This window comes from Coffea arabica, chromosome 1e (genome assembly GCF_036785885.1).
Source record: "Coffea arabica cultivar ET-39 chromosome 1e, Coffea Arabica ET-39 HiFi, whole genome shotgun sequence".
Classification (NCBI taxonomy): domain Eukaryota; kingdom Viridiplantae; phylum Streptophyta; class Magnoliopsida; order Gentianales; family Rubiaceae; genus Coffea; species Coffea arabica.
Genome location: NC_092311.1, coordinates 51,573,452 through 51,601,356, shown reverse-complemented (window position 1 = coordinate 51,601,356; position 27,905 = coordinate 51,573,452). Strand labels below are relative to the sequence as shown.

The window sequence follows — 27,905 nt, the reverse complement described above, 5'->3', positions numbered from 1 at the left end:
TAATGATAATACCGGTATTCAAATTTCCATTAATACCAGAAATAAGAATTTTTAGATTTTACACAAAATAATATTGTTCTCTCAAAAAAAAAACGATCCGCTTCCCGGGCGACACGAGAACCCATACACGCATCAGTAGCCCCAAACCCGAATTTGCACAAAGTTTTTGCTTACCTTTGCATTCCATCCCGTTTAAGATTCCTCCTCCTTTTATTAAATAATACCACTAACAGTCAATTCTGCTTTGAATTTGCACGAGTTTTTTTCTGTACCTTTTAACTTGTCTGCGAATCGCTTTCCGCCCGCTCTCGCTCTTCTTCTGTGTCTAGTGCATTTTCCCGGTTCGTGAATCGTATACAAGAAATTTAATCAAAGTTAGGGCTAGGGTTAGGGTTTTTGGTTATTTGGCCGCTTGTAGCTGTTTCAGTATTAATATGTATGCTGATCGAGTAGAGGCTGCATCCAAGAGGTCAGTAAAGGATCGCCTTAATGGTAACTCAGATGGCGATTCCGCTCGTCGGAGACAGATTACCGGCAAAAGGTACTCCCTGCTTCGGGTTTCTTGTTGTATGTAAATTTGTTAGGTACTATCATTGTTCCATATGATTACAGCTATGTTGATTCGTTATCCGTCTTGCATTTTCACTTCGAATTTATTTTCCATCCGAATAATTTGATTTAAGAGTTGAAATTGTTTTGCAAGCAGTAACTAGTTCCCCTCCCGCTATCCATTTTTTTCCTTCTTTTGGTTGCCTAATTAAAAAAGTTTTGGAAAGCTTTGTGCTGGGAAATCCGGTACTAAATGTTGAACGCTTCCAAAAAAAAAAAAAAAGTTCAAGAGTGAAACTTCTGAAAGTTATTGAAAATTTTATAGGTAGATAGCTTTCCATGGAATTTAATTTTTTTCTCATTTGTTTATTAAATTGGGTTTGTTCGGAAGCTACTCGGTTGCCTGTCCTCGGGCGCTGCTCCAGTTTTTCATTTGAGAACTTTGGCTCTTATGTAGCTTACTGTATCATGTGGCGGGCATCGATATGTGCTTCACAGAAAGTAGTACTACTACATATTGTAATTTTTTTTTGGAATTAGACTTTGCTAATTGTTGAAGGGCTAATTTCTTGGTGATCATTTTTGTGCTGAAAATATTTTTTCGTGTTTAATACACAAATTGGAGCTACAGTTTTTTTTTTAGCCTTATGCTTTATAAATGTACAGAAAGTACCACTGCTGATACACTGACAGCCAATTTTGTATCTGAAGGTGTTATTCATGACAATTGCAATTTCCTTGGTTTGTAATGACAGAAAATGTCTTTTCTCGTAATCCAGCTTCCTTTTGTGGTTCCACATCCTCTTCTATTTTTGTTGCCATCCGACTCTTTTTGTTTCACCCAGATAATTCATCATTGTTATTTGTTTTGAGAAGTTAGTTTACTGCATTTGTGGATTAGTTGCAGTTCATGCTATCTATGTTGTCAGGATGATGAATGGTGATGTATCATGGGACTGAATTATATGATTTTGTTCTTTTATATCCATAAAACATCTCATGAGCAGCATTTGAACTAATTAATTAGATGATGACGAGGTGGAATATGCATCTGTATTGATTAGATTGGACATCCATTGTTTATCAGCATATACCTTCTGATGGGTGATCGATAGTGAAGAGTTCTTATTCTTAGAGTTTGGGGTGTTATAAGTTGTGTGTGTGCTTTGACGAATTTTAAGGGGATTAAGTTCTGGTGATGTTTTCTAAACCATGGCACTAATAGGAATAACATATGATGGATTTCTTCCATCAACACTCCTTTTCTGGGCATTGGAAACAGTCAATGCTGGATTTTGATCTATTTGACATCGCCTGCAGTTATAGTTTTGATTCAAGAAAAGCTTGTGTGATGGTGCTTCCCCGCTCCCAAACCATCTTCCTTCCTCCCTAGTGCATATTTTCCTCTCGGATGTGTTGAAGGTTTACTCTTTAATACAGAATGTGTAATAGGAAAATGGATTATGACGAATGCGAACCTGGCCTTGTTTGCATTTCATAATCTCTGGCATGATGCTTTCTGCAGGCAAAGAGAAGATGACAAATGGGAACATGATCTTTTTGAGGATGACGAACCTAAGTTTTCAAGTATGTTAGTTTGACTACTTATGGGTTCTACCTTAGTATATGTATATGTTAGTTTGACCACTTATGGGTTCAACCTTAGTATATGTATATCAGGTTTTCCTCTGCACTTACCTTTTAGAGGATTTTGATTATTATTAATCAATGAATAGATCGCAGAATTGGTGCATCAGATCTTCGTTTGAAACTCCAAAAGAAGAGTATCCAGCGAGCAACTCAAAATGTAAGAGGGTCTCTTCCAGGTGGTGTAAGGGATCTACGGGAAAAGCTCTCTGGTACAATTTATTCACAAGCTATGGACACTGATCCACCCAAGCCAAAACCAGCATCTGAGGTCGGTAGACCTGCCAGGAAAAGTGTCATAGCTGAAGCTCCTGTTGCATCAGAGAAAAAAGCAGCTGCCAGTTCAGTTTCTAAGAAAAAAAATCAGAAGGCAAGAATATAAATTAGGATTTGTTCATGTTAGTTCAGTTCAGTTCCCGTCGCTTTTGTCATAGATTTATTCATGCTCTGTGTGCACATAGTTATTAGGATGGACGTCCTAAATGCATATGATGTTGAGGTGACGATAAGGTGTCCAGGGGTGCCCATGCAAGTGATGTACATTTTCCTAGTTGGAGTTCATTCTTCATCATCTGTTAACTATTGCCCTTGATATAGTTGCCCCGTTTTACTTCTATCTTCCCTATCCATCATGTGAAATGCGTGTGCATGGTTTATTTGAATGTTGTTATCCAAGAGAGAAGAAGAGGAGGAATACTTGTATACTGTCAAATATCTTATGTTGCCATATCTCCCATGACTGGTTTTTATGCCTGATATTTTTTTGTTTCAGGTAGAATCAGTGGATAGCTTTCTGCAATCGCTGGGCCTTGAAAAATACTCCATTTCATTTCAAGCTGAGGAAGTATGTATTGTAATGTACTTAACTATTAGTTTTGTTTTCAACAGCTTTACCTTCAGGAAATTACCACCTGCCTACTTTTTCAGGTTGATATGACTGCCCTTTTGCACATGACTGACGAAGATCTCAAGGCAATGGGAATACCAATGGTAAGTTATCGAGTCCCTTCGAAGTTCAGATCAAGGTTTATCATTATTGATTCTTCTGGGGTTGTGATTAGGTGTTTATTAGGAACTTATTACATCCATATGCAAAATTTTGCTGTTTTGCTATTGGCTGGTCAGAATACAAACTATAGGGTGACTGTTCATGGAAAAGAAGCACAAGATAGGTACCAGAGGCTTAAAACCTTTTGTTAGTGAATCTGAAATTTGAACATGAGATCCTTAATGGTCAGGTTGGTTTCCAAGAAATATAAGCTCTTAGCCTGCTGTTTTAAAGGCCTTTAGTTTTGATCTCCCGTGACATATACACTGTGCTGTTTCAATTTATGCACAGCCCACATTACAGGTTTTTTTCTTTTTTTTTTTTTTTTTTTGGGTTTAGCTCTGGGAAGGTTTTTTTTTATTTTTTGGAGGGAGGGGGGTGGAAGGAAGCAAATAGGTTTGCTTGTGTAATCACTGGTTTGAGGCAATTTGGTGCTTAGTGAATTGGTAAGGAGTTGTGATGACAGAACATAAAAGGATCAGCTTTGTTTATCGTGTTGGCCGCCTATCTGCCTTTGAAACCTCTGAATTGTCTACTTAATCAATCTATCTGTGTTTTCAGGGTCCAAGGAAGAAAATACTGCTAGCATTGGAGTCTAAAGTTTAGCTTATCTAGCAGTGGTTTCCTTGTTTGCTTGCTTGGATCGTGTTGATTAGTTGACCATCCCTAAAGATTTGCAGGCTTGTTTTAGTCGATGGAGGCTGCACTTTACTTTTTGTGGGAAAATTACAGAGTCTAGCTGGAAGCGACCTTAATGAGCTCATCATTATTGCCAAATGATGGAAGGATCTTGAAAAACAAAGCGGGATCTGTTTGTGAACTTGTGGCTTGGTGCTTTTATTGTGCCCTTCATTCAAGCTCTGATGTTATTAGTTACTTGCAAACAATGTCAAAAAGATTTGCTTTCCAGAAGGTTGTAGGAGTGGGCTAATTGAAGGATAAATACTGAATGTTGTCTGAGATAGCTAATTCTTTCAAGTATTTGATTCATGTTTTGGATGGTTACTGCATCAATCCGGATACTGTATCCCTTAAATTTTCCTTTCTCGTAGGTATACAATAGGAAATATAAAGTGAACGAAAAGGCTGTTTGAACTGAAAACTGTCGGCATTAGCTTCAGTATATGTGCGCGACCGGTACTTAGGTACAAACTGCCAGGACAAAACTGTTTTGTTCCTTTGTCAGGATGCTCGTCTATTGCACTTAACCAAGCAAACCTGCAGCTTATCCGCAACAGCATTTGAAGCTAGACTTCCGTTTGTAGGTGAATTTTAAAGAAGTACGAATACTAGGTGTGTAATCGTTCCTTTTGCGGTTACCTGCGCTGGGGAGTCCGAGTCTCCGATAAGAATAAGGAAAGTCAACGGAGGAGAAATCCATCTATTTGGAGTTATTTGCCAGGAAAGATTGGGGAGAAAAATAGAGAAGTACGAGGATATTTCAGAACTACATATCACCTATGATGTCACCTTTGGAAGTCATTTCCAAATTGGAAATCAGAGAGCTTGAAGTAGCCACTTGAAATTTTCAGAATGCCAATTCGTCCCCAAAAGTGGTGAAAGAGAAATAGCAAAAAGACACCCGTGTCCTAAAACCAACATCTTTACTTTTCTTCCTTAAATCACCAAACCATATAACGTCTTTCGAAATTTTCCAGCATACCCTCCCAAACTCCCAAATTAAGGGCCGGTGCCAAAATTACATCTTGTCAAAATACTTAACGGATTGAAAAAGATCCGCATAGTCAATAGCAAAAGGATACTTCAAAAACCATAGTGAAGGCAAGAGTTCAACCATTATAATCAAACTATGCACTTGAAAAGCCACTGCCAACAGCAACAAGAAACAAATTCAATCATTTATACACAATCAATTGTTGTTAGTTTATACAAAAATTTTGTCAGGAAAATCTAAGGCTAACGCAAGTCTACTTGGATTTGCCTGTAAAAGATTGCTCTCAATTTCATCGAGTATCATCTAGCTGTTACACCTTTCCAAAATGCAGCTAGAGGCTTTTGGGCGCAAGGGAGGGATCCCTATGAAATCGTGCATGTTGTCAGTTCACGACCGAAACTCTTTGGCCCATACCATAGTCATGCATTGAGCTGATGAGAACAACTTCAAATGCCTTTGTTTTTCCAGGCAAGATATTTTTTCTGTTCTTGCTTGTATCTTTTCCATTCTCTAAGAACTGCAAGAAGCACGTGGAGCGAAACTGGAAGAAAGAATGGCTGAAAAGTAGATGGAGCAAATCATCAGAAAAATTTCTCATATGCAGTTGTCTGTGGATAGCAACAATGGCGCTCAAAGCACTAGTTAAATTGCAAGCAGATCGTGCATAACATATTCTAACTAAACTACAGTGAGAATTCCTATGCAATGCAACACCAGGAGGATTTGATTATGTTATGCAAGTCCTCATGAAGTTTTAACCTGCAAACTTTATCATTTCATCTGTCCAAGAAGCAAGATAAACATGTTAAAAGTGGTCTGGAACATACTGAATAGACAGCAAAACAGTGCTCAAACGAGTAGTAGCTCACAGACATCATAGATGGATGATAGAAAGCATCCTCTGCCAAGGATCTTGCTTGTCTTGAGGACACTGACACAAAATTGAATAGACTATATATTAGGTTTCTGCTACAATGCAACAGAAGGAGAATTAATCCAGTACTAAGAACCAAGTTGGAACATCTTACCAGCAGAGGCATCATAAATTCCAAGAGAAGCATTCGTCAGAGTTAGCTTTGCAGCTTCCAGAGAAAACTTAACCTGTTCCAGGTTTAGAGCAGTAAAACTTACCAGCAAATGATTTAAAATGTTCTACAGCTAAAACAATAGACGTCGAGAAAAATCAAGACATGCATGCATATTGGTTTACCAGCTTGATTAAAAAGACAAGCAAGGCTAGAGGGAGCTTGAGATAATTTACATCTATGTTTTGTTCAGACGGCTTAAAAGAGAATAACCCAAGGGTACCAATCAAAGAAGCATTTGTTAACTAACCTGTTTCCCAATCTCATCCATGATGATCATCCTTGGAAGGGATTGTACCTAAACAGGGAATGTATCAAATCTAGAAACTTTTTTAAGTGTAAGGAGGAAGGATATAAAGAGAAGATAACGCACCAAACGAGAAAGCGATCCAAGGGTCGTACCACATTGGAGAAGATTAAAGCATGTATGTTGCCGTGACAACACGTCACGTTCCCTAACGCATAAAGTAATTGCACTCTTTAGCAAATAAAGTGAACTGAACAATCCATTAACCAGAAAGCTAAAGAGTAAAACTTTGCTTAACAGTGGAATAAAAGCAGAACACACAATGAATATTAGGGAAAAAATCACAATTTCACACGTCTGTTAACGTGAAAAGGAGAGCCAATGTGTTAATGATTTCAGAACCAAAACCTGCAATTGCAGTATCAGTATGCATGGTCAATAATGCATCTCTAAGCCAAGCAGACAAAATACAACCTTTAATGACATTTTAATTTGACCCTTTGTTATACATAACACCACTAGGAAGTTTGCCATTATTTCAGTCAATTGAGCAGTTACAAGCAGACTGCCGAATTTTACACTATAGGGGAGGCTCAATCTTGACTGGGGCACTCAAAAGGCAAACATAAACCTTTCTCTAGTTCACTTCCCACTAAACCATTGTACCAGGCAAGTATCTCACCACTTTCCAAAGCCTCTTTCACTGGCTAAAAGTATTGACATGCCTGATGCACTAGTGACCATGCTGTCAGACTTCAGACCAAATAGCTGTCGCAGCTGCCCAGTGAAAATTTCAAAAACCTTCTTCATGTCCTAGTTCACAAAAGATAGGTTAATAAGCAAAGTTTGATAAACCAGGTTTGCATACGTGAATAATCTCTATTTTTCTAAATGCAAGTCTGCCCAGGGACTCAGTTCAATCTAGCTAATGGACAGGAAAGACATTCCACATCTGATGCTTGCGCTCGCCTGCCAAGCAAAATTGAAATCATTCCTACACAGACTTCTGCTTAGAAGGACTGTTGGCTCACAGTCACACCCCTGCAGATACAAATGTTCGACCACTCTAAAGGTTTACTGATCATGTTCGTGTACACTTTTCATGCCCAATGAGTATACCAATGACTTGCACCTACCGATATTAATGTTGGTGCAATTAGGCACTAGAGACTACAAGTCCTCAAGATGAGTTTAGTTCTAAATAAGTATTTTATAGTCTTTACATCAAAGCTAACAGTATACTGACCTTGAGGGACATCGTATGCCTAAGAGGATGAGTACTTTCAGAAATATTCAAACAAGCAGGGGGATTCCAAACAACAACACCTCCCCACATCTGTTGCACAGCAAAAAAGCCCATTAGAGGATACAACAGTTATGAGAAGAATGAGAGAAATAGATCTCTAGTTGTAACATTAAGTATGCAACTCACTGGAGATATAAAGCCATTTGTCAAAGAAAGCTCTCCATTGGGTAGCTGCAAGAAAAGCGGACACTCTCTTGAAGATGGTATGTATCTGCCATTACAAGGAAATTAGTTATTATGGACATTAGATGGTTTGCAATAACAGATAAGTGGATTGAAACCAGGTGTAGCAATGCAATCATTTCTAAAGAAAATAAACCTTAACAAACACAACCAACTCCTATAATAGCACTAGTCATATTAGATATTATTCACTCACTCCAATTCATTGACAAACTTATTGCACTTAGGCAAACTAAAAACCAGAAGTTAAAGAAATCAGTATCAAAGAACTAGACTTCACGCAAAAATTTTCACCATTCTTTTTTCTTATGCATGCTTCATTCTCATGACACTTCTATATAATTCAATTCCCTTGTTGTGCTACAGTTGCAATGTGCTTTATCACCTTTATATCCACAAAGAACAAAAAAGCTTTATTGTTGGAAAAGTATATTTTGAGTTCTTTAGGTTCATGTAGTCTGTTGGGTTAAGATATCTCATTGACATTCATGTCACATGACTCATAAATATGAAGAAAACCCCCCTAATTTTCTGGGAACTATCTAGGACAAATGATAATGAGTTAAAGAATATACACCACAAACTGCAGAACTTTAGACCGTCCTCCAGCTGCAGTTGATGTATCCAGGTGCCACTCATTTGAATTAACCTATCAAAAACCGAATTACTCAAGAACAGTCCAGAAGAATAGAAGGCACTGCAGACAATAGCAAATGAAACAAGAATAAGAAAATCAAAGTGCAATATAGCTCAAATAACAGAGAGAAGAACAGGCAACAAAGGAACACATATACAGTAAGAAAACAGACACATAAACCTGTCTACATGCAGATAGAGTACATGTGCATGGAAATTTTCTTCCCCAAACATAAGAGTGCACACCATAGAAGGAATTAAGTGAACATACAAAGAAAGGAAGATCTTTAGTGCTGAAGACATGGCTGGTCAGCTTCTCATCCCAATAAGAAAAAGAGGACTTAGGAGTATGATATAAAACCTGCATGCACAGCCAGTGACGCCAAACATTTACAGAAACATCAGTTACTAACCTGAATCTTTCAAAAGAACCTAAAAACAACGCACCACAAAGTTTTCAAAATGAGTGGACACATCACTATAGGATATGGTATCATTACCTGACTTTCCACACTAACGTCTGCCAGAGGTCTCAAAGCCTCAACAATTGGAGCCAATAGAATCTCTTCTATACTCTGAAAATCCCTGCAACCACATTGAACATGCAGTCATTCAATGTTCGTACAGCTTAAGACTTTCGGTCGATGTGACAATTAACAATTCTAGTTGGAACTCTGCCATTGGCAAGGCAAGTTCTCAGCATAGAGGAAAATGCCAGTAAAATTCAGTACAGACATAAGCAGAAGCAGAATAGCTAAAACATGAACCTTTGGGCATTCCTCATACAGCCACTATAAAGAAAAAGTACGAGGGCAACGGCAACCAAAGTAAGCAAAGAAGCACCATTTGTTTGACAAATAAAGTACTAGTAAGTAGATAAACACAAGGACACCAACACAGGCAGAACATCATACCAATCATAAACCCAATCACGCGGATCGGCATTCAACAAATTGAACGAGAGCACAACCCTCCCGTCAGCTCCAACAGGCATAAACTCCCCGTGAATTGAACCTTCCTCTTTCCCACCATTGACAAAAACTTTGACAAATATCTCCGCTATCCTCTCCACCAGCTCCTCCGCGTTCTCAATCCTCCCTTCGATCCACGCATGTCGAAACTTGCCAACCACTGCCCTCACCTCCTCCACATCCTCCCTGTTCACCACCACAACCGTATATTTGCCATCTTTACTCAACACGGACTCTAAATATTCATCCAAGTTTTCGTCGAAATTATCTAAATTCCGGTCATATTTAAATCCATCAAGCAATCCACTGGAGTCCAACGTTACGCTGACGGAGTAGTTGCTGCAGGTGCCGCAAAGTGGAGTTTTAGGGAAGAGTTTTTGCATGCGAGAGTAAATCGAAAACCCTAGCTGATTTCCGGAGGATGATGATGACGCGGCGGGAAAGTTTACAAAGACGGCATGGAAATGGCAGGGGAAGAGAATTGGATTGGATTCGATTGCCGCTGAGAGTGAATCGATGTCGCGGAAGGGGAGCTGTGATCTGTAGATTTCCACTGATTTTAGCAAAAATGGCAGACCTGCATTTGAATCGATTTTTTTTTTCCAAAAAAAAAAAGGAAGAAGAAGAATAAGAAAATATTCTCCGTAAAAGTACAGAGCATATAGGTGATGGTTCTTGAATAAAACAGGAAAAGAAAATTACCTATGAGGAAAGAGAAGAGAACAGAGAGGGTGAGAATGAGGCGTTTCACTCCGGGTTTTGTTTTTCGCATGGTCTCCGGGTCTAAATTCGACGGCTGCGGTGTTTCGTCGGATTCTGTGGGCTGAGCTTCACTGATTTCTGCCATCGCCCGCTCACTCCGAGTCCAACACTCCACTCGACTGCCGCCGTAGCATTGTCATGTTAAATATGTTTCCGACTGTCTTGACTCCTTTCAAATATGTTTTTGAGCATCTACTCTGTCCGCCGTCTTAGCTCAGCCGGTAGAGCGCACGGCTTTTAACCGTGTGGTCGTGGGTTCGATTCCCACAGACGGCGCAACGGTTCGTTTATTGGTTGTTGTTATTTTTAATTGTATTCTCCTCATGATTCATTCCTCTTGTTAACCCTGCTTTGGTTCTTCCATTTTGCATATAATGTTAATGAAATCCGTGTCTAAAGGACAGATAAATAAAAAAAATCTGTCTTTGATTTTTGAGGTCAGGAAACTAGACTTAGACTGAGCCCACTCTAAAATCTAAATCAGCTCCTATGTTCACAGCTAAGTGAAATTTCTTCGGCATCAATGCGATTGAAAAATTGGCCTACCAAGGACCTAAGACAATTAATGCAAAAATGTAAAGACAGAGCATCCGTTTCCAGGTTCCATGGCTTGATGGTCTCATCTGGCTTAATTGGCCACGGGATTTCCATTGCTCAACTCATATCATCCTATGGCCGAGTTGGCGACTTCGAACTTGCCCACAAACTGCTCGTGAAATCGCCTAACGCAGGAATAGATGCTTGGAATGCAATGATAATTGCTTATTCACGTAAAGATTGCCCTTGTGAAGCTATAAAACTATACAGGAAAATGAGTCATGAAGGAGCTAAACCTGATAGTTCAACTTTCACAATGACAATCAAAGCATGTACAGATTTGTTGGACTTGAAAATGGGCGAGGAAATTTGGAAAAGAGCGGTTCAATGTGGGTATGGGAATGATGTTTTTGTTGGATCGTCTGTGTTGAAGCTGTATTCCAAGTGTGGGAAGATGGATCAGGCAATGGACGTGTTTGGAAAGATGCCCAGAAGGGATGTTGTTTGTTGGACTGCAATGATAACTGGTTTTGTGCAGAGTGGGAAGGTGAGAGAAGCCTTGGATATGTATCAGCTGATGAAGAAAGAGGGCATTGACGGAGATGGAGTCGTGATGCTGGGACTGATTCAGGCTCTTGCAAATACTGGGGATGTGAAAATGAGTTGTTCCATTCATGGTTACCTCATTAGGAATGATCTTCTTATGGACGTTGTTCTGCAGACTAGCCTTGTAGATATGTATGCCAAGATTGGAGAGTTGGAACTTGCTTCTCATGTTTTTTGGAGAATGCCTTACAGGAGTATAATTTCATGGAGTGCTTTGATTTCTGGCTTTACTCAGAACGGTTTTGTTGCAAACGCACTTGAATTATTTATAGAGATGCAGAGATCGGGATATGAACCCAACCAGGTTTCGCTTGTCAGTGCCCTTGCTGCATGTTCTCAGGTTGGATTTTCAAAATTGGGCAAGTCAATACATGGATATATTGTGAGAAGGCTTGAAATGGATCAAGTTTTGGGTACTGCAGTGATTGACATGTACGCAAAATGTGGATCCATTTCTTGTGCCCGTGCTCTATATGATAGGATGCGTCATAGGGATTTGGTATGTTGGAATGCAATGATTTCCAGCTATGGGATCCATGGCCATGGAAAGGAAGCTCTCTCACTCTTCAACCAGATGATTGCCTCAAAACTAATTCCAGACCATGCAACTTTTGCTTCTCTTCTTTCAGCATTAAGTCATTCAGGACTAGTAGGGGAAGGAAGATATTGGTTTGATCTCATGGTCAAAGAATATGGCATCCAGCCCGGTGAAAAGCATTACGCTTGTTTGGTTGATCTTTTGGCTCGAGCTGGGCAAGTTGATGAGGCTCAAAGCCTGATAAATTCCATGACATGTGAACCAGGGCTTGCTGTTTGGGTTGCCCTTCTGTCTGGCTGCCACAACCACAAGAAATTTTTGGTTGGAGCATTGGCTGCAAAGAAAATTATTGAGCTAAACCCAGATAGCTCCGGAATTTATACTCTCGTAGCAAACTTCTTTGGTGCAGCAAAGATGTGGAATGAGGTTATGGAAATAAGGAAGCTCATGAAGAAGAGAGGGATGAAGAAAGTACCGGGTCACAGTGTTGTTGAAGTGAAGGGAAAAATCCATGCTTTTCTTATGGAAGATAAGAGTCACCCTCAATACAAACAGATTGCAGGGTTTTTGGAGAAATTGGAGCAGCAGATGATAGCTCTTGGTTATAGTCCTAAGACTGATTTTGTGTTGCACAATCTTGAAGAGAATGTCAAAGTGAAAATGTTGTGCAACCATAGTGAGAGACTTGCAATTGCTTTTGCACTCCTGAACACAGGGCCCGGAACCAGATTGCTGATCACGAAGAACCTCAGAGTCTGCGGTGACTGCCATGAGGTGATCAAGCTCATCTCCACAATAACAAAGAGAGAGATTATTGTGAGGGATGTCAAGCGATTCCACCACTTCAAGGATGGAATCTGCTCATGCTGTGATTACTGGTGAAGGTATAAATCAGTTAAAGACTGATTTTACTTCTAAATCTTGAAGTTGTGCAATGGACTAAAAATAGTCTTCTTAGTAGTAGGGGAATTTCAGAGCCTGGTGCAAGAATGAGGCAGGGACTTGTGAGAGTTTGGAAAGGTTCTCTCTCTCGGGGAGTTACACAAATAGAATCCTTCAACCTTAAAAGTTACACTTACAAATTGGATTAGTCTTTTTTTTTATCCTCCGGATACGATAGAATCTATTTTAAACCTGCTCATACTCTATAGGAGGAGGAGGGGACCTAAAGAAGCCTAAGGAGAACCCAAAAGAAATTGAACCACCACCGGTTCAAACGGGTACCTACGCACCCCCTGGCAAACTTTTCCAGGAATGCATGGATTTTTTAAAATGCAGGTCAAGGGATCAAAGCTACATCCAAGTCGAGGTTTAAAGTTCTCTTAGTGGCTAACTACTCTAAAAGTTGGTTTTCAAATTGGATTAGTTGCCCTAGAATGTGTTCTCTTCTCTGCAACAACTATGAAACGAGGCAATGAAGTCTTTAAGATGCTAAATAAAGGAAATTCAACAGGCCAGGCATGTGCTCTACTTTTGTCAGCTGAATACTAGGGCGCTTATTATTATTATTATTAGCATAGCTCTCAAGCGGAACTGTTTTTGCAGAATCCAATTGTCCCTTCGGGGACATCCGATGGCCACCACGCAAGGATGACAAGCACAAATCGAGATTCCAATTCCTTGAGCTGACTTTTTTGGTTCAGATACTCCCGTCATATGCCCGGTTCTACATCTTTTGTATCCCCCACCCCCCGGCGGGCCGGGGTCTTCCTAGAGTTGCCATTGATTCAGTGTCTCACAGACAAGATCCATGTTGTGTGAAGATTTGTATTACTCAGATAGACCCACTGATCGGCAAATTTTGCACCAGAAAATACTCACTGAGGGTAATTGGAGGGATTCTACCGGGGCAACATGGCTGCTAACCCAAGGGCATCAACTGCTCACCCAGAGCTACTTCTGCGGAAGCAGTAGATGCATATTTGATCTTGGCCCAACCATTACAGTGACTGCATTTTACTCGGTGCAAATTGGTTCCGACTGATTATGCGAGGAATACTCGGTCATTTACCTGTGAAAAATCGAGATCGGTTATTACCCGTGAAAAGTCGGTGCAATTTTAGAATGGTGTTGCTTAACTGCTCTGCTGCTTTATGCATCAGCTCATATGGCCAAGGCAAGCAGCAAACATGGATTGAGGTGATTAAAAAACCCTCAGCACCTGAAATTTGTAAGAGGTGTCAATTCAACTTGTGCTCCCACTTCAATGGGACTTCCATTTAGCAATATGAAGAGGAAGGGGGGAAAAACCATTACTATTTCACCATATTGTCATTTCTAATTTGAACCTCCAGCACCTCCAGAGGGAAAAAACACTCAGTAGTGTATTGTTCATTAATCGGGGCAAAATTGATGTTTCTTAAGAAAATATTTGTGGTCATCTGGATTCTTGAACAATTAGATATTAAATGGAACATCGAGCAGTAAAGAGTTCCTCACACTAAAAGAGAAACGACGCATTCCAGCTAAAGTTTTCAAGACTTACTAGAGACTTGCTTGAATCATATGAAAGGTTATAGAATGCATTTTCAAAGGAATGGCCAAGTCAATTTAATAAATATTGACAATCTGGTTTTGCGAAAGAACATCCTATGATGAAGCATCATAGTATCCGACAGTAAGTGCAAAACTTTTGAAGAATTGGGAAGGAGTATACTCTATTCCGCCAACAAAACTTTTTCCTCAGACAAGGCATGATGCTTTCGTGTTCACTTGATATATGGGCAATATCAACTTTGAAAGCCAAAATTTCCAAATTTGAACTGCTAGAAGCTGATCTCTCAACCACGGTATCCTACTGCTTGGTTTTGAAGATTTTGGTTATCCTCTAGAAGACGGTCATATTCCAGAAGTAGATCAGCGGCTTGTTTTTGAAGAGCAGCAACATGAGCTTCTGCAGTTTCAACCTTCTTGTCCTTCTCAGCAGACTCCATCTTAAGCTTGTTTAAGTTCTCTGTCAAGTTAGAGATCTCTTTCTTCATTACCTTTCTTTCCTCATCAGCTTTCTCGGCCTTCTCTTTAAGCTGCAGCTTATCTTTTTCAAGCCTTTCATTTTCTTTTCTCAAAGCTCCAGCTGTACTTCTCAATCCAATCAATTTTCGGAGGTAATGGTGCATACGGTCAATTAAAAATCCAAGGAACAAACAGAACCCTACAAAGTAGATACCATTTAGGGACCAATCTAGTACAAGAAGAAAGAAAACTGCCAAATAGTCACAACACTCAGACAACATTACACAGTATGATGAATTAACAAGTATAGGAGAAAGACATGCAATGTACAATATGGAATTGTCAATGAATATATTGGCTCCCACATGATACAGTTTAGAATACTCGTTCAATAAAAGTTTGAGATTCAATCCCGAATTTAACAGATGCAACCGCTATAGAAGAGAACTTGAAATAATTTTCCTCACAGGTAGCCATAGTCTGATGACACCAACAGATGATATGGAGAAACGAAAATACTGACATCTAGCTTGCAGCCATATGTAACAACTCAATATACTTTTTTACCACAAAATGATTAGATCCTATTCATAATTCAGTTGCAGTGAGCTACTAAAAGCGTGCAATCAGAAAAAGTAACCTTCACCTGTAGCACCCTCCAGTGATGCCAATAGATTGTAGGGAGACTCACTAACTACCAAGCTCGAGCTCCTGTGCTCTCCTTATTACTTAGAGACTAGAAACCTTTTACAGAGGTTACTTATGACAGTCCTTTTTCTTAAGTGATCTACTAGCTCTAACCTGTGACCAACTGAAGGGTAAAAATAGATGCTAGACAGGTGCAAGTGGTAGTCCTGTAAGGTGGGGATTCACAACATGAATTGAGTAAATAGTCGTAAATCAGCAAGAGGTGAGGCATCTCCGTGTAGAAAGCACTTCATACACATTAAAGTATGTTCCCATGCAAATGTGTAGCAATTTATGGAGTTACATAACCAAAGTCCCAACTATGCTATCAAAACACCACTGTCAGATGTTAGAGACATTAACTTTTACAAATTTAATTAATGAAGTCTCTCTTCAGTAGCTTTTCGATCAATCTATCATACAAGTTAATAATGCCTATAGCTCTTGTGTTTGAACTGATTTTATAGGATTGTCCAAGAGAAAAGGCTAGCAGCATCCTATGGAATTTCATATTTGAGACTCATGATTCCGTTTGTGAATTTCGTGGCTAAACACTGCATTTTGCAGTAGGAATTGTTCCTCCAAACAAGTGCAGAAAAAGGATAAATTCTTAACCAACACAAACTTCTTAGCCGCAATTATAAATATACTAATCCAGAGAACAAACATATTAAGTAGCAGAATTCAAATTAAAAACCCTCTAAAATTAAATGATACTCGTAAAAAATTGCTGGTTAATACCCATGAGAGAAGCCTCAAGCAAGTTGGTCCTCCAAAGCACTTGATCCATTGGTGACATGGTACCAAGCTTAGCACCCTTGTTCTGAATCTTGACAATGCTGAAGAAGTTTGAAAGAAGAATGGCAGCAAAAGTACCAGCAATAGTTAAAACGGTGCCCTTTCTCATCTTCACCTGATCTAAACCCTTCATTACCAGCTCTCTTAATGGCCCAATCTTTACCACTAAAAGAAATGCTACCAAGCCCTCAGCAAAAAGAACCAAATACAGCAACTGAATCATCTTGAGAGCCCCAAGAAGTAAATAAATAGATAAACAGTTTAACCTGCACCAGGAATTACTATTCCTAATCTCTATTGAAAATGTGCTTTTTCATAGAAAAGAACTAAACCCCCAAATCTTCAGATACAGTGAGCTATCTGCGCATAAACCTTCAGGTTTATCCATTAAAACAAAGACGTAGTTGAATTAAAAAGCTCGCCTAATTAAGCACTTCCAATCAGGCCAAAGTTATACTTGACCAATTCCTGGTTATGTTGAATCTTGAAAACCCCATGAACATACCCTGCTAGAAATCTTCATTAAGACGAGTCTTGATATCCATAACACTCCTATAACCTGGAAAACCCAAGCTTAAAATTCCAGATTTTAGAAGAGTGAGACGGTTTAAGGCAGCAGATCTAGCAAATTAGCTGGAAAATGAAAAAGAAGGTTACTTTCCAAGGAGACGCTTTACTCTGCCACTTTTTGGGGATTAGAGGATGTGTGTTAAAGCAAAAGAGTTGGCATTAGTCTATTTAGAATTTTAGAAGAAGGAGGGAAGGAGAATTTAATTTAAAAAAGAAAAAACACAAAGGATGAAATGGTGGATTTAACAGTCCAAAGCGAAGAGGTAAGAAGATGCAAGTGAAGAGGGGAAACCACTGCGTGAAGGGAAGCGGGCCAAGCATTCCAAAAGTTACTTGCTACCACCAGCCGTTAGCGAGTGGGTCAGCAAGTTGGCGAGTGATTGGATTTAGATTCGGAAGAAATTTCCACCAAAACAAAAAAAGGTCAGAGGGGTTCCTCTTTGGTGGTTTACAGGGATAGCAACTGAAGTGGGTGTCCTCTGGGAGAGGAATGGGCGGGGATCGAGGAGGGCATTTTCTTCCCTTGCCTTTAAACGGGGTCCAACCCCCACACCTCCCTCGCATAAACAAATCTAGATATAAGAAATTATAATCTTATATACGGAGAAAAGGGGTGCGGGATAGAGCGAGAGCCCGGCAACAGAAGATGGGTGAGAGATCGGATGGTGCAACCGTTTGTGCCCGTTGTCCTCATTTTGCACTGCGCGTAATATTGGTTAAACACGATGTAACTTTTTTTTCACAGGATGTACTTTCAGAACAGATAGTGGTGGGCCCCACACTTGGCGCGAAAATCGAGTTACATGGTATAATTTCAGCCGCACAAAATTTTGAGGGCAAATCTTGGCCCTTAACCGTGCAGGGACGGTCATACTGCCCCAAATCCGTGAGAGATCAACAGCCATTTGGTCTTAAATCCATGCAGGTGTCCATAGTACATTCATTTGGTTCGATAATTGTTTAATAATCTCCGTCGATTCTCCAATAGATCTCTCGAATAGATCCAGTTGAAGATGTAGGAGAGATTTCCCACCCCAAGCTTGTCCATTGCCATTCGTAGTAGTCCATACTGGTTAGGTTTATTATCTTGCTACTAGCAATAGGAAAACAAAGAAAAGAAAAATTAAGAATACTTTTATTTTGTTACTAGTGCGTTTTCCTTTTACTAAAAATCAACATTTGAAATGCAACAAGTATTTTTATTAGTCAATGTATAGTTCTTGTAAAAAGAAAAATAAAAAACCATATACTACTGTCTCCAAAAAAAAAATTCTATATTTTTAATATCCTTATATTATATAAGAACGAGTTTAGGACTAGATTTCAACTGCAGGGGTGAAGCTATTTTGGAAATATGAGAGTGTTTGAAGAGTTATTGGAACATTGAGTACAAGTCAGTATAGCTTTAATTTCACTATAATTACTTATATAACCTTTCAAACATTTAAGGTTAGGGGCAGGTTTGGTATGTTACAATGTTTGGTACCAAGTTGAGTATCAAGTACAACTGAATAAAGCTTGTATTTTGATAGAATTACATAAAAGTCCTTTTAATCATTTGTTATACTAACATCCAAGCCTTCCAATTTCCTGAAACCTTTCTCATCCGTTAAGGAATTAATTGGATGTTTAAATAATTGGCTTTTAATTACAATTAATTAACTTAATTATTATCTGAACAATCAATTATCATATTTATGTCCCCATGTTTAGCCGATACCCTTTCTTCTTTTTCGATTTTACCTCTTTGATTTTATTATGACTATTAAATATTTGGTGGAATTCATAACTTTTCCTTTAAATTTAGGTGAGTTCTTTGGATTTGTCTTTTTCGATTGTATTTTTTTTTCTGATGATTGGTTTATTCAAGAACTCCATATAGTTTGCCTTTTGATACTTCTAATTCCAAAAACTGACTAATTGTATTGTTTTTCGTAGTAGATCCCAGAGATTCTGTCTCTGGTCAAAGTACAATTTGAGATAATGTTGTCACTTTCTAAAAAAATCAGAAAAGTAATTTTATCATCTTCTCCTCCTCAGCCAAGGTATTATCTCTTTATTTAAGTCAAATAATCTTATTTCTCATCAACTTTCTCCTATTATTCTTGACTCCAGGGATCTGTTGACTACATTCCAGCAGTTATGGTTCAAGTAGTCTTTTTTTCATGTAATATGATTTGGAATTCAGCTTGTGTTTATTTTAATTGGGAATTTTATGATTGTAAAATTTATTAACTTAGAATTTTGTACTTCATTTAAACTAAAAAGAAAATTAATCATGCTACATAGTACTAAGATGTCATTTGCATTCTATTTGCTTTCCATGTTATGATCTCGTTATTGTATTATACTGTTTATATAGTTTCAAATACAAAAAATTTGCTTTTTTATGCTATCTAAAAGAATTTGTAGTGGAACTTAATGAGTTTAAATGTTTTAACTACAACACCATTTTGATTGCATTGTATTAATTCATTTACTCATAATTGTATGTTGTATAATGATAAATAATGTTTCTTGATTTGATTGAAACAACTATTATCCATAGTTCAAACGAGTCAATTAAGTAGAGATGTTATATTGAATACTTATACAAGTAAACATTGAAAAATATCATTAAGCAGTTTCTACCTATAGTTTGCAATTTGAATTCATATGAGGAATTTCTTTTGATTTTAGTTACCATTTTCTACAATTTCAAATTTAGAAAATATTATTTGCACCAATTTTTTATAATCAAGATAGTTTCAATTCAGATCTTTAACAATTATGCAGATTTGAACTTATTTATGAGATTATAAAGAAATGCCCCTAGCAAAAAACACCAAATCTGAATAGTTTCTACAAAACTTTGAAAAAGACCACTTAAGTTTCTTATCTATCTATTATTTTTTGGCATTATTATCTCTGTAAGAAACATGTGATTAAGTCGTATTATACCCACCAGATTATATAAATAGTTAGTCAAAAATAAAATTATTTTAGATTAGATTGGACGCAAAGTGATTGATTAATAAACTTGACTTGATAATTCAGGTTGAGCTTAAGTCAAGGGAGAAATCAGAAGTATTGCTTGAGGGATTTTTCACGAACATATATAGATTCGAGAGATGAAGGGCCCAATTGATACTTTAAAATGTTTTATCATCTTGAATAAGTTTTAGAAGAGACCTTTGGATACTTTTCAATTGCACTTCAAACATTCTTACATTTTCAAACTACCCTTATCTTTGCAGTTGAAATTCAAACATAACCTTTGATCACAACGGATTCTTATATAGTATAACGATAAGGATGTCTCATTGCACATTATTTTTATTGACTCACTATGTAACTTATGATTTTTCTATTAAAATCACATGATAAAATCATCATACTTCAGTTCCTATACTACAAAATATTAAATAATAATTATTAATTACCTTGAATCACAAGCACCAAATTCCCGCGCGTCACGCGGGCTGTCCCTCCCTAGTGCATATATCAAGATCAGTTATGAAAGCTAGAACTTATAAATGGTAGCTCCATGAAGAATCAATGCAAAGATTAAAATTATAGTAAATAGCTAAAATGGTCACTAAATTATTCAAACTGGCATGAACTAGTCACCGAACATTTTTTTTTTTTGGCCGAAAAAGTTACTCAACTCCCTAAAGCGAGCTTTAGAATCATTTTGACCAATTTAGTGGGTAAACCAATTAGAAAAAAAAAAAATTGACCTACTATTTGTAGGTTTTCAAGGGTAAAAATGGGGAAAATGGGAGAAGTTGGTGACGAGTGGTGAATACTGAATAGAGAAAGAGAGAAGGAAGTGGCAGTAGAGGTGGTGGAGGAGGAAGAGGTGGCAGGAAGGCGACAGAGGATGTTGCTACGCCTGGAATGGGGAGGAAAACGAGGTAATATTATTTATACTCCATCCGTCCCACTTTGATAGTCCTGTTTTTTTTTTTCGTCTGTCCTAAATTGTAGTCCACTTTCCAATTGAAGAATGCAGTTGTATTTTAATTTTCCTAAAATGCCCTTATTCAATGTAAGTTGTTGTTACTATAAACCTACCCCATTTAATGAGAATTGATTCTTTTTTTACCATCAATTCAAGTTCCCATAAAGTTGTACTCTATTTAATGTGAGGGTATTTTAGGAAAATAGCAATTTAAATTTATTTTTCCAACAAAATTAACAACTTTTTCTTAAACTGTGTGAAAAAGAAACAGAACTATCAAAGTGGGACGGGGGAGTACATTTTTGTCCTTGAAAAATTGCAATTTCGGTTAATTTAATAGAAAGTTATCCAAAAGCCTTAGTTTCGGAGAATCGAGTGACACTTTTTGCCCCAAAAAAAAAAGAAATTGGGATAATCAACTCGTGTTATTTTGAATAGTTTAATAACTCTTTTTGCCATTCACTTTTAAAATCAAATGTAATAGAAGGCCATGACTGTAGTTTAATTTAAATTGTGGGAATAACCTCGAGAAAAAGAATCTGCTAATGGTGAGAGGTAGGGGTGGCAATTCGGGTCCAAATCAGGTTGGCGGGTCGGGTTCGGGTCAACCCGCCAGAAAATCTGTTGACCCGAACCCGACCCGCCAACCCGTGACGGGTCAGGTATGCTGACCCGAACCCGAAAATTTCAGGTTGACGGGTTGACGGGTCGACCCGAAACTTAATTTTAATTTATTAATTTATCACTGTAATTTCTAATAAAATTAATTTCTCACAAAACTAATTACATAATCAAGTAATAAAAATTTAAATAAGTAATTCCAAACCAAATCTAAAATAAATTAAACACCGTAAAATTGTTTTATCCCAAACAAAATATAAAATAAATTAAAACAGTATAAAAGTAAAATATAATATAATATATTATTTGTCCAAATATAATAATTTCAACTTCACACAAATTAAATAAATTCATTTATGATTAAGTAATTAATGCCTTTGAAAAAAAGAATAACTTAGGTTAGTTAGATAAAATTATTTTTATATTTATTAAATTATTTTTAATTCGTAAACGGGTCATATCGGGTCATATCAGGTCACCACGGGTTGACCCGAAATCGACCTGTTTTCTTTTCGGGTTCATCGGGTCCAACCCGATTCTGACCCGAATTCCCAAAACCTCAACCCAAACCCATTAATTTCGTGTTAGGTTCGTGTCGTGTTTTCAAGTCGTGTCGAAAATTGCCACCCCTAGTGAGAGGTGAGTTATTTCCCTTTACTTGTACATGGTTTATTTGTATTCTTTGATTTTTTTTTTTTTTTTTTTTTTGCCTAGGGCGACTATACACTCACAAGTCACAAGTTGCCAGTGAGAAACGCCATTAGTGTCTGTCGCTAACAAAAGTTTAACAAAATCTGGAAGAAGCGCGGTACCCAATTGTAAGCTCAAACTTCACTTTGGCCAAGGCATCAACACCAGAATTTTCCTCACGCCAATCATTACTTAACCAACACCCCCAACTTTGCGTCGTTAGCCAAGGATAGGGGAGTGTTGGTACCATTGTGGCTCGTTAAGGAAGCAAAATTGAGAGTCTTTGAAACAATAACAATGATCAATCACGTAGGCCGGATTTCTACAGGAAGGAAGAGTCCAAAGTCAGGCCCACATTTTCACTGGGCCTCGAAGCCAACGGCAATCCAGTACGACTTCTGCGCTCGAACTCCACTCGGAAGACAAGGACATCTTAACTTTCTATGTGGGCTGGGCCGAGCCCGAGGGAGTCTCTACCCAAGTCTAAACAGGCTATTTGCATGAAAATGACAAATTCCAACTTAAACAATGACAACGTTTGCATTAGTTTCCCAAAGTTTGACATATAATCTGACCAAAACTGTTAGTATAAATTCTTCAAGTTTCATCACCCAAAAAAAAAAAAAAGGAAAATCCTCTTCTAGTATCAATCTTATGGTGCACGGAAATTGTGATATTTCCCTGTAGCGTTTCTCTTGTTTTGATTTCAAAGATATGTGTGCGTCTCTATATAGATCCAAATGTTAAACATTTTGACACTGCAATTTTCCATCGGAAAAAGAATAAGACTATGTTTGGATTGCATTTTTCTAAGTATTTTATAAAAAAATTACTGCAACGATTTGGTATAAATGAAATAAAAAGGTGATTAAAAAAATGTGTCAACGGGCAAATGTAACAATTTTTTCTTTAGAAAATTGCAATCCAAACACATTAATTAGAATCCAGAAAAAATCTTGCATCAAAAAGTGCTGCTCTAACTGATGCTTGAAAAATAGTACAATGCAAGAGGCAGTTGGGCAACATAACATTAGTAGAAGGAGGACAAAGAGTAAATGCCAGCTGTAATTGCTGTTGCATTTTGTCATATGTATGGATGGCTTGCCGACAGCAGATTAATGTATTTCAGTAGTCTGAAGATTCTCTGCTCCTTTACTTCTTCTTCTTCTCTTGTCCTTCTTCTTCTTCTTCTTGACCTCTTGCGCTAAGGTCTTCGTTGACAACTATTTGAGTTCAATGAGGAATTGATGTTTTAAAATACCAGTTGGAATTCAATCAACCCACCGAAGACGAAGAGCAATTTAATTTTGTTGGTTGGGGGGGGGGGCAATGAGGTGCAAGTTTACAAAAAAAGGATTTCAGGTTGAATGAATCCGGATGTATTTTTCTTTTCTTTTCAAACCATTAACTGTGCTACCAACCATCAACTCGCCCTTTTCTTATTCTTTGCCATCACCACCACAGAATTCTCCGCATTAAGTTGCATTTATTTTGTTTATTTGACAGTCACGGAAGACTATGATGTTAACATGGCCTCGCAAATCTTGCCCAAGAGAGCATTATAAAATGATAAATAAATAAATACATAAAAATCGAGAGTTTTTTTTGTTGTGAAGTAACAAGAAACTCTCAGAAAGTGTGTTTGGATAGCAGATTATTTGAAATAATTTTTTTTAAAAAATACTGTAACATTTTTTTAATGTAATTTATGTAAAATAAAAATGTGGCTGAAAAACGTATCGATGATTCAAACAAATCAGTGTATATGTAAATCAGTTGTAAATAATGTGTAAATGGAACACTCTTACGCGCCCCCACGGGTTTAGCCACATGGTAGCAGCGTTCCCTTGGGACATTCAGGTTCCGGGTTCGAAAATGCGCTATGGGGATGCCTGTGCACTTATCTTGCTTTGGTCGGGTTGGGGCGCCGAACTCGGGCAGCAGGGGATTAGTCGGGCCCCGTAAGGATTGACCCGGACACCCCTGTGTCACAAAAAAAAAAAAAAAAAAGAACACTCTTACGCGTGGTGACGTGGATTATTACATGGGGCTGTGGGACCATGAAAAGTTCGTGCATAAGGTGATCGTCCAGAGCTTGCACCCGCTTCTCATTACGTAAGCAATTACGGGTGCGTAGCATATTTATATTTAATATGACTGCTTCTATATTCATTCTTGATGAAATCAATTAATTATTCCAGATTGAGATATTAAGGCCTTTTTTTTTTTTTTTTCTTTTTTGGTAATAAGAGGAGAATCATCATCTTGGTTTATGCACTCGAGCTCAAGTTTCCAGTTCGTGGAAGATGACAGACAGTTAACTGTATAATTCTTTATTCATGATTTGGATTTCAAAATGATTTAACTTCTTAGTAAAATGAGTCTCAGCCTACTTCCAAATCAAGTAGGGAAGAAGAATGACAGACAACGATTCAGAGGCTTATGCGGTGCAACTTCGGTCTTCCATGGTCATCGGACGGTACTTACTACTAGTAACCTATACAGAGTGAATCGACCATTTTTCTCAGCTGATCAAAGCTGATGAGCAGAAGAAGACCAGTCATCAGCCGATCAAAGCTAACTAAGGGCCAAGCAAGCACGCTAGCTAGCTGCCCAGTTGTACCGTACTGTACGTACTGGTGTGAATTGTTGAACCCCAAAGACAGACCAGCAAAAATGAAAAAAACTGGACTGAAGTGGTAGTAGTAGACTAGTAGCAGTATTCGCTTTCATGGTCAGAGGAGAGGAGGGGCCGAAGTTGAATACTCGGACTAGTAGTTGATTTTGACTTGCTAAATTTGTTTTACTACTATATGTTGTTTTAACTTTAAATCTGGTCTAGTCCTCGTACTCCTCCCACTCCGTGGTAACTCGTTCTCTGACACGGTGAAGAAGACTTCGTAAACGAGACGAGGGAAGACTTGGTAAGAAGAATGGGAATGGTCAAAACTTTTATCGGTGGCGTGCGTCAATGGTTGATGTACCTTTCTCTCTTCTCTCCTCCCTTACTGCTACAAATCCTCTTTAAATCTTTAATTGCCCCATCTCTCTCTCTCTCTCTCTCTCTCTCTCTCTCCGTTGGTTTCTTGGGTAGTTGAAGAGCTTTCTCATTTTTTCCCTGGGGAAGAGAAGGCTTGATTTGCTGTTCTCTATCATATTTGCTTCTTTGCTGAAAAGAGCTATCCTCTACTGCCATTTCTTGGCTTTTAATCAACATCGAAATGGCAGCAGTAAGTTCTATCTCGTCCTTTTTTTTTTTTTTTCATAACCTGTTCTTACTTTTTTCACACCACTCTTGTGATTTTTTATGCTATAAATGGATTGTTATATATGAAAGTTATTTACTTTATGTGTTTATATTCCAATGGCTGCTACCACGCTGTTATTGGGATTAAAATCTGTCATGGCCCAACTCAATTGTTCTTTTTTTTCTCTCCCATACGCTGTAAGTATTATTTCTTTTGAATCCCTCGTGGTTTCTTGACAATTTTTTTGCCTTTTCTCTTTCCATCTCCCCCCCAAAGAGATCCATGTCTTGGGTGATTTGTGTCCTGCAGTTGTCTTCCAGTTGTTAAAGTACGAAGACAAAATAGAGTTGACTTTTGTTCTGGATGAATTAGGCGGTGGCTTTTATGTTTGTTGTTCCTGCATTTCTGATTGGTGATGGGGTTAAGATAGCTAATTAGCTCTTTAAAGATAAAATGTGGGGTTTGCATTGCACGTGCTTTTGTGTCTTCTATTTTACGCCCGCAATGATATGGCTAATTTGGTTGGGTAGTCAGATTGTTGCAATTCCAGTAAGAGACTGCGAGGCACTAGTAAGGAAAACAGGAAGAAGGAAATTCTGGAATATTATGGGAGAATGTTGATTTCTATAGTTTTCTACTGGGGACAAACTATCAAAGTGCCCCAGGTATAGAGAAATATGTGTCTTTATTGATCACTCTTATGGGCTTTCACGGTATGTGTTACTACTGCTAAAAACAACCATGGCCTGGAATTGCTGAGTTCTTAAAAACTGGAGGAGTTGCGAACCCTGAATTAGATTCAACTGATGAGAATCATAGAATAGTTGCTACAACTAATTGGAAACTTTTGTGAAGCCATACATATTTGAGTAAATAACAATCGCGTGTTTGTAATTGTCACTTTTCAGCGCCCCCATGTACCTCAATTTGGCAACTGGGACAGCCAAGAAAATGTTCCCTACACACGGTACTTCGATAATGCAAGGAAAGGTAGAGGTGGAAAGATGATAAATCCCAACGACCCCGAGGAAAATCCAGAAATGTTTCGCCAGTTTGCTCCCCCATCTCCAGCACCCTCTAATATTAGACCTCAAACGGAGGAACCAGTGGGACGGGGAGCTGTAAGGGCACAGCACGAGTATCGTGGAAGTAGGGAAGATGGTAATTTCAGGCAATTTGTGGATTCTCCTGCACGTACTGATAATCCAGGCCGCAGGACCTCCGGTGAGTCAACTCATCACAATTCTGGTCGGCCAACCAGACAGAGTGCAGGGTCTGAGCACAGCTTCGAGCGGTCGCCACTACATTCACATCACCCGGCAAAGTTAGCAGGGAGAGGTGGCACATCTCCTGCTTGGGATGGAAAGAGCTCGCATGACAGCAGCCATGGGACATATGGGAAGTCCCGTATGAAGCAAGTTAGTCGAGTGGAGGAAAGTGTAAGTTGTGGTTTATATTTTTCTAATCTAATCTTCAAACTTCCATGGATCAATGATTTCAGACTGCAGGGCAGGGATCTGACTTTGTTTTTAGAACTTCAACGCACGCTGGACATGTTTATCCTTTCCAAAAGATTCTCTTTTTTTTTTAGTGCTTTGTTGTGTTTGTGGTTTCTGTTCTTGATCTGGTTGCTGATCATCTTCCTTCATGTAAAATGCAGCCTGATAGAGGTGCTGCTGTTCCAAGATTTGGTGACTGGGACGAGAACAATCCTCAATCAGCTGATAATTACACTCATATTTTCAACAAGGTGCGCGAGGAAAGGCATACCGGCCCCTCAAATCTCCAAGCAGGCAATAATTTCGAGCCATCCTACCACATGAAGCGGAAGCAAAATGCCAGTGGCGATCGTAAGGTATGCTGTGCAATCGATTCAAGAACCATCGACCCAGTGATTTTTTCAACCTAGGGCCCTTCTCATATTTCCTATGCCTTTTTCAAGTTTCAACTGTCGTTTTAACTGTGGCCTCTTATGATCCTTGGTTTCATATCAGTGCATGACAAAGCGTTCGTGTCTGTTTGCTCTTCTCTGCAGGGATGCTGCTTTCCATGGTTTGGAAAATGAGGAATTTTTACCTTCTGGTGTCTATTCATCCCATTTGATGGACCTGTAAATAGCCCTGAAGGAGTTTTGGTGCATTTTCCCCCCCTCTCAATTTGTCTTGTTGGTTGGGACAATAAATTTAAGGTTTCGGGTCTTCTTTTGTCCTGGAACTGGTCACTAGTGTTTTTGTGCCAAATCTTAACTAGTGTTGTACGATGTAGCTACCAATTTCTGGTTACATTTTTTCTGAAATACAAAATTATTGAAAAGTGGCAGATTCTTTAATTAAAAAAGGATGTTGCCTTTAGTTCCATTTTTGCTGGTTGTTGCGCAAGAGCCAATGTTCAAGCCAATTCCACAAACACAAATCAGGAGGGGCAAGATAGTTAGAGATTTGTTGCACTCTTAAATTAGCCTTTCTAACTGTAACAGACAATAATGTATGAACCAGGACAAGGTTAAAATCGCAAGTATAGTATATACTGGCACAGCCGCAAGACCCCATGCATATTGCAGGATAGCAATTCCAAGCTATGGAAGCTGTCCTGTGTCCATGGATTGT

General features: G+C 38.4%; 5 protein-coding genes and 1 non-coding gene across 6 annotated transcripts; 4 read left to right on the top strand and 2 right to left on the bottom strand.

The window, feature by feature from the left end:
• The first annotated feature begins 65 nt into the window (after positions 1–65).
• Positions 66–4,280, top strand: LOC140013199 (uncharacterized). Its single transcript, XM_072062318.1, has 6 exons — positions 66–541; positions 2,075–2,136; positions 2,286–2,566; positions 2,969–3,040; positions 3,124–3,186; positions 3,806–4,280. The coding sequence occupies exons 1-6, from the start codon at positions 435–437 to the stop codon at positions 3,848–3,850; spliced, it is 630 nt and encodes a 209-aa protein (XP_071918419.1). The 5' UTR covers positions 66–434; the 3' UTR covers positions 3,851–4,280.
• A 741-nt stretch (positions 4,281–5,021) lies between these two features.
• On the bottom strand, positions 5,022–10,276 carry LOC140013191 (uncharacterized). The gene is made up of 13 exons (XM_072062307.1): positions 10,050–10,276; positions 9,291–9,924; positions 8,877–8,961; positions 8,648–8,737; positions 8,316–8,389; positions 7,684–7,768; positions 7,498–7,587; positions 6,934–7,064; positions 6,378–6,459; positions 6,255–6,302; positions 5,948–6,020; positions 5,747–5,850; positions 5,022–5,476 (listed from the first exon to the last, which is right to left on the bottom strand). The coding sequence occupies exons 1-13, from the start codon at positions 10,192–10,194 to the stop codon at positions 5,366–5,368; spliced, it is 1,752 nt and encodes a 583-aa protein (XP_071918408.1). The 5' UTR covers positions 10,195–10,276; the 3' UTR covers positions 5,022–5,365.
• Positions 10,277–10,312: 36 nt separating this feature from the next.
• TRNAK-UUU (transfer RNA lysine (anticodon UUU)) lies at positions 10,313–10,385 on the top strand. Its single transcript has one exon. It is a non-coding gene; the product is annotated as a tRNA-Lys (tRNA).
• A 118-nt stretch (positions 10,386–10,503) lies between these two features.
• Positions 10,504–12,801, top strand: LOC140013190 (putative pentatricopeptide repeat-containing protein At3g25060, mitochondrial). Its single transcript, XM_072062303.1, has one exon. The coding sequence runs from the start codon at positions 10,633–10,635 to the stop codon at positions 12,670–12,672; it is 2,040 nt and encodes a 679-aa protein (XP_071918404.1). The 5' UTR covers positions 10,504–10,632; the 3' UTR covers positions 12,673–12,801.
• A 1,514-nt stretch (positions 12,802–14,315) lies between these two features.
• On the bottom strand, positions 14,316–17,365 carry LOC113713687 (uncharacterized). The gene is made up of 2 exons (XM_027237474.2): positions 16,171–17,365; positions 14,316–14,941 (listed from the first exon to the last, which is right to left on the bottom strand). The coding sequence occupies exons 1-2, from the start codon at positions 16,448–16,450 to the stop codon at positions 14,571–14,573; spliced, it is 651 nt and encodes a 216-aa protein (XP_027093275.2). The 5' UTR covers positions 16,451–17,365; the 3' UTR covers positions 14,316–14,570.
• A 6,922-nt stretch (positions 17,366–24,287) lies between these two features.
• LOC113713681 (RPM1-interacting protein 4) lies at positions 24,288–27,656 on the top strand. Its single transcript, XM_072062297.1, has 4 exons — positions 24,288–25,281; positions 26,208–26,738; positions 26,960–27,154; positions 27,335–27,656. The coding sequence occupies exons 1-4, from the start codon at positions 25,273–25,275 to the stop codon at positions 27,362–27,364; spliced, it is 765 nt and encodes a 254-aa protein (XP_071918398.1). The 5' UTR covers positions 24,288–25,272; the 3' UTR covers positions 27,365–27,656.
• Positions 27,657–27,905: the final 249 nt, after the last annotated feature.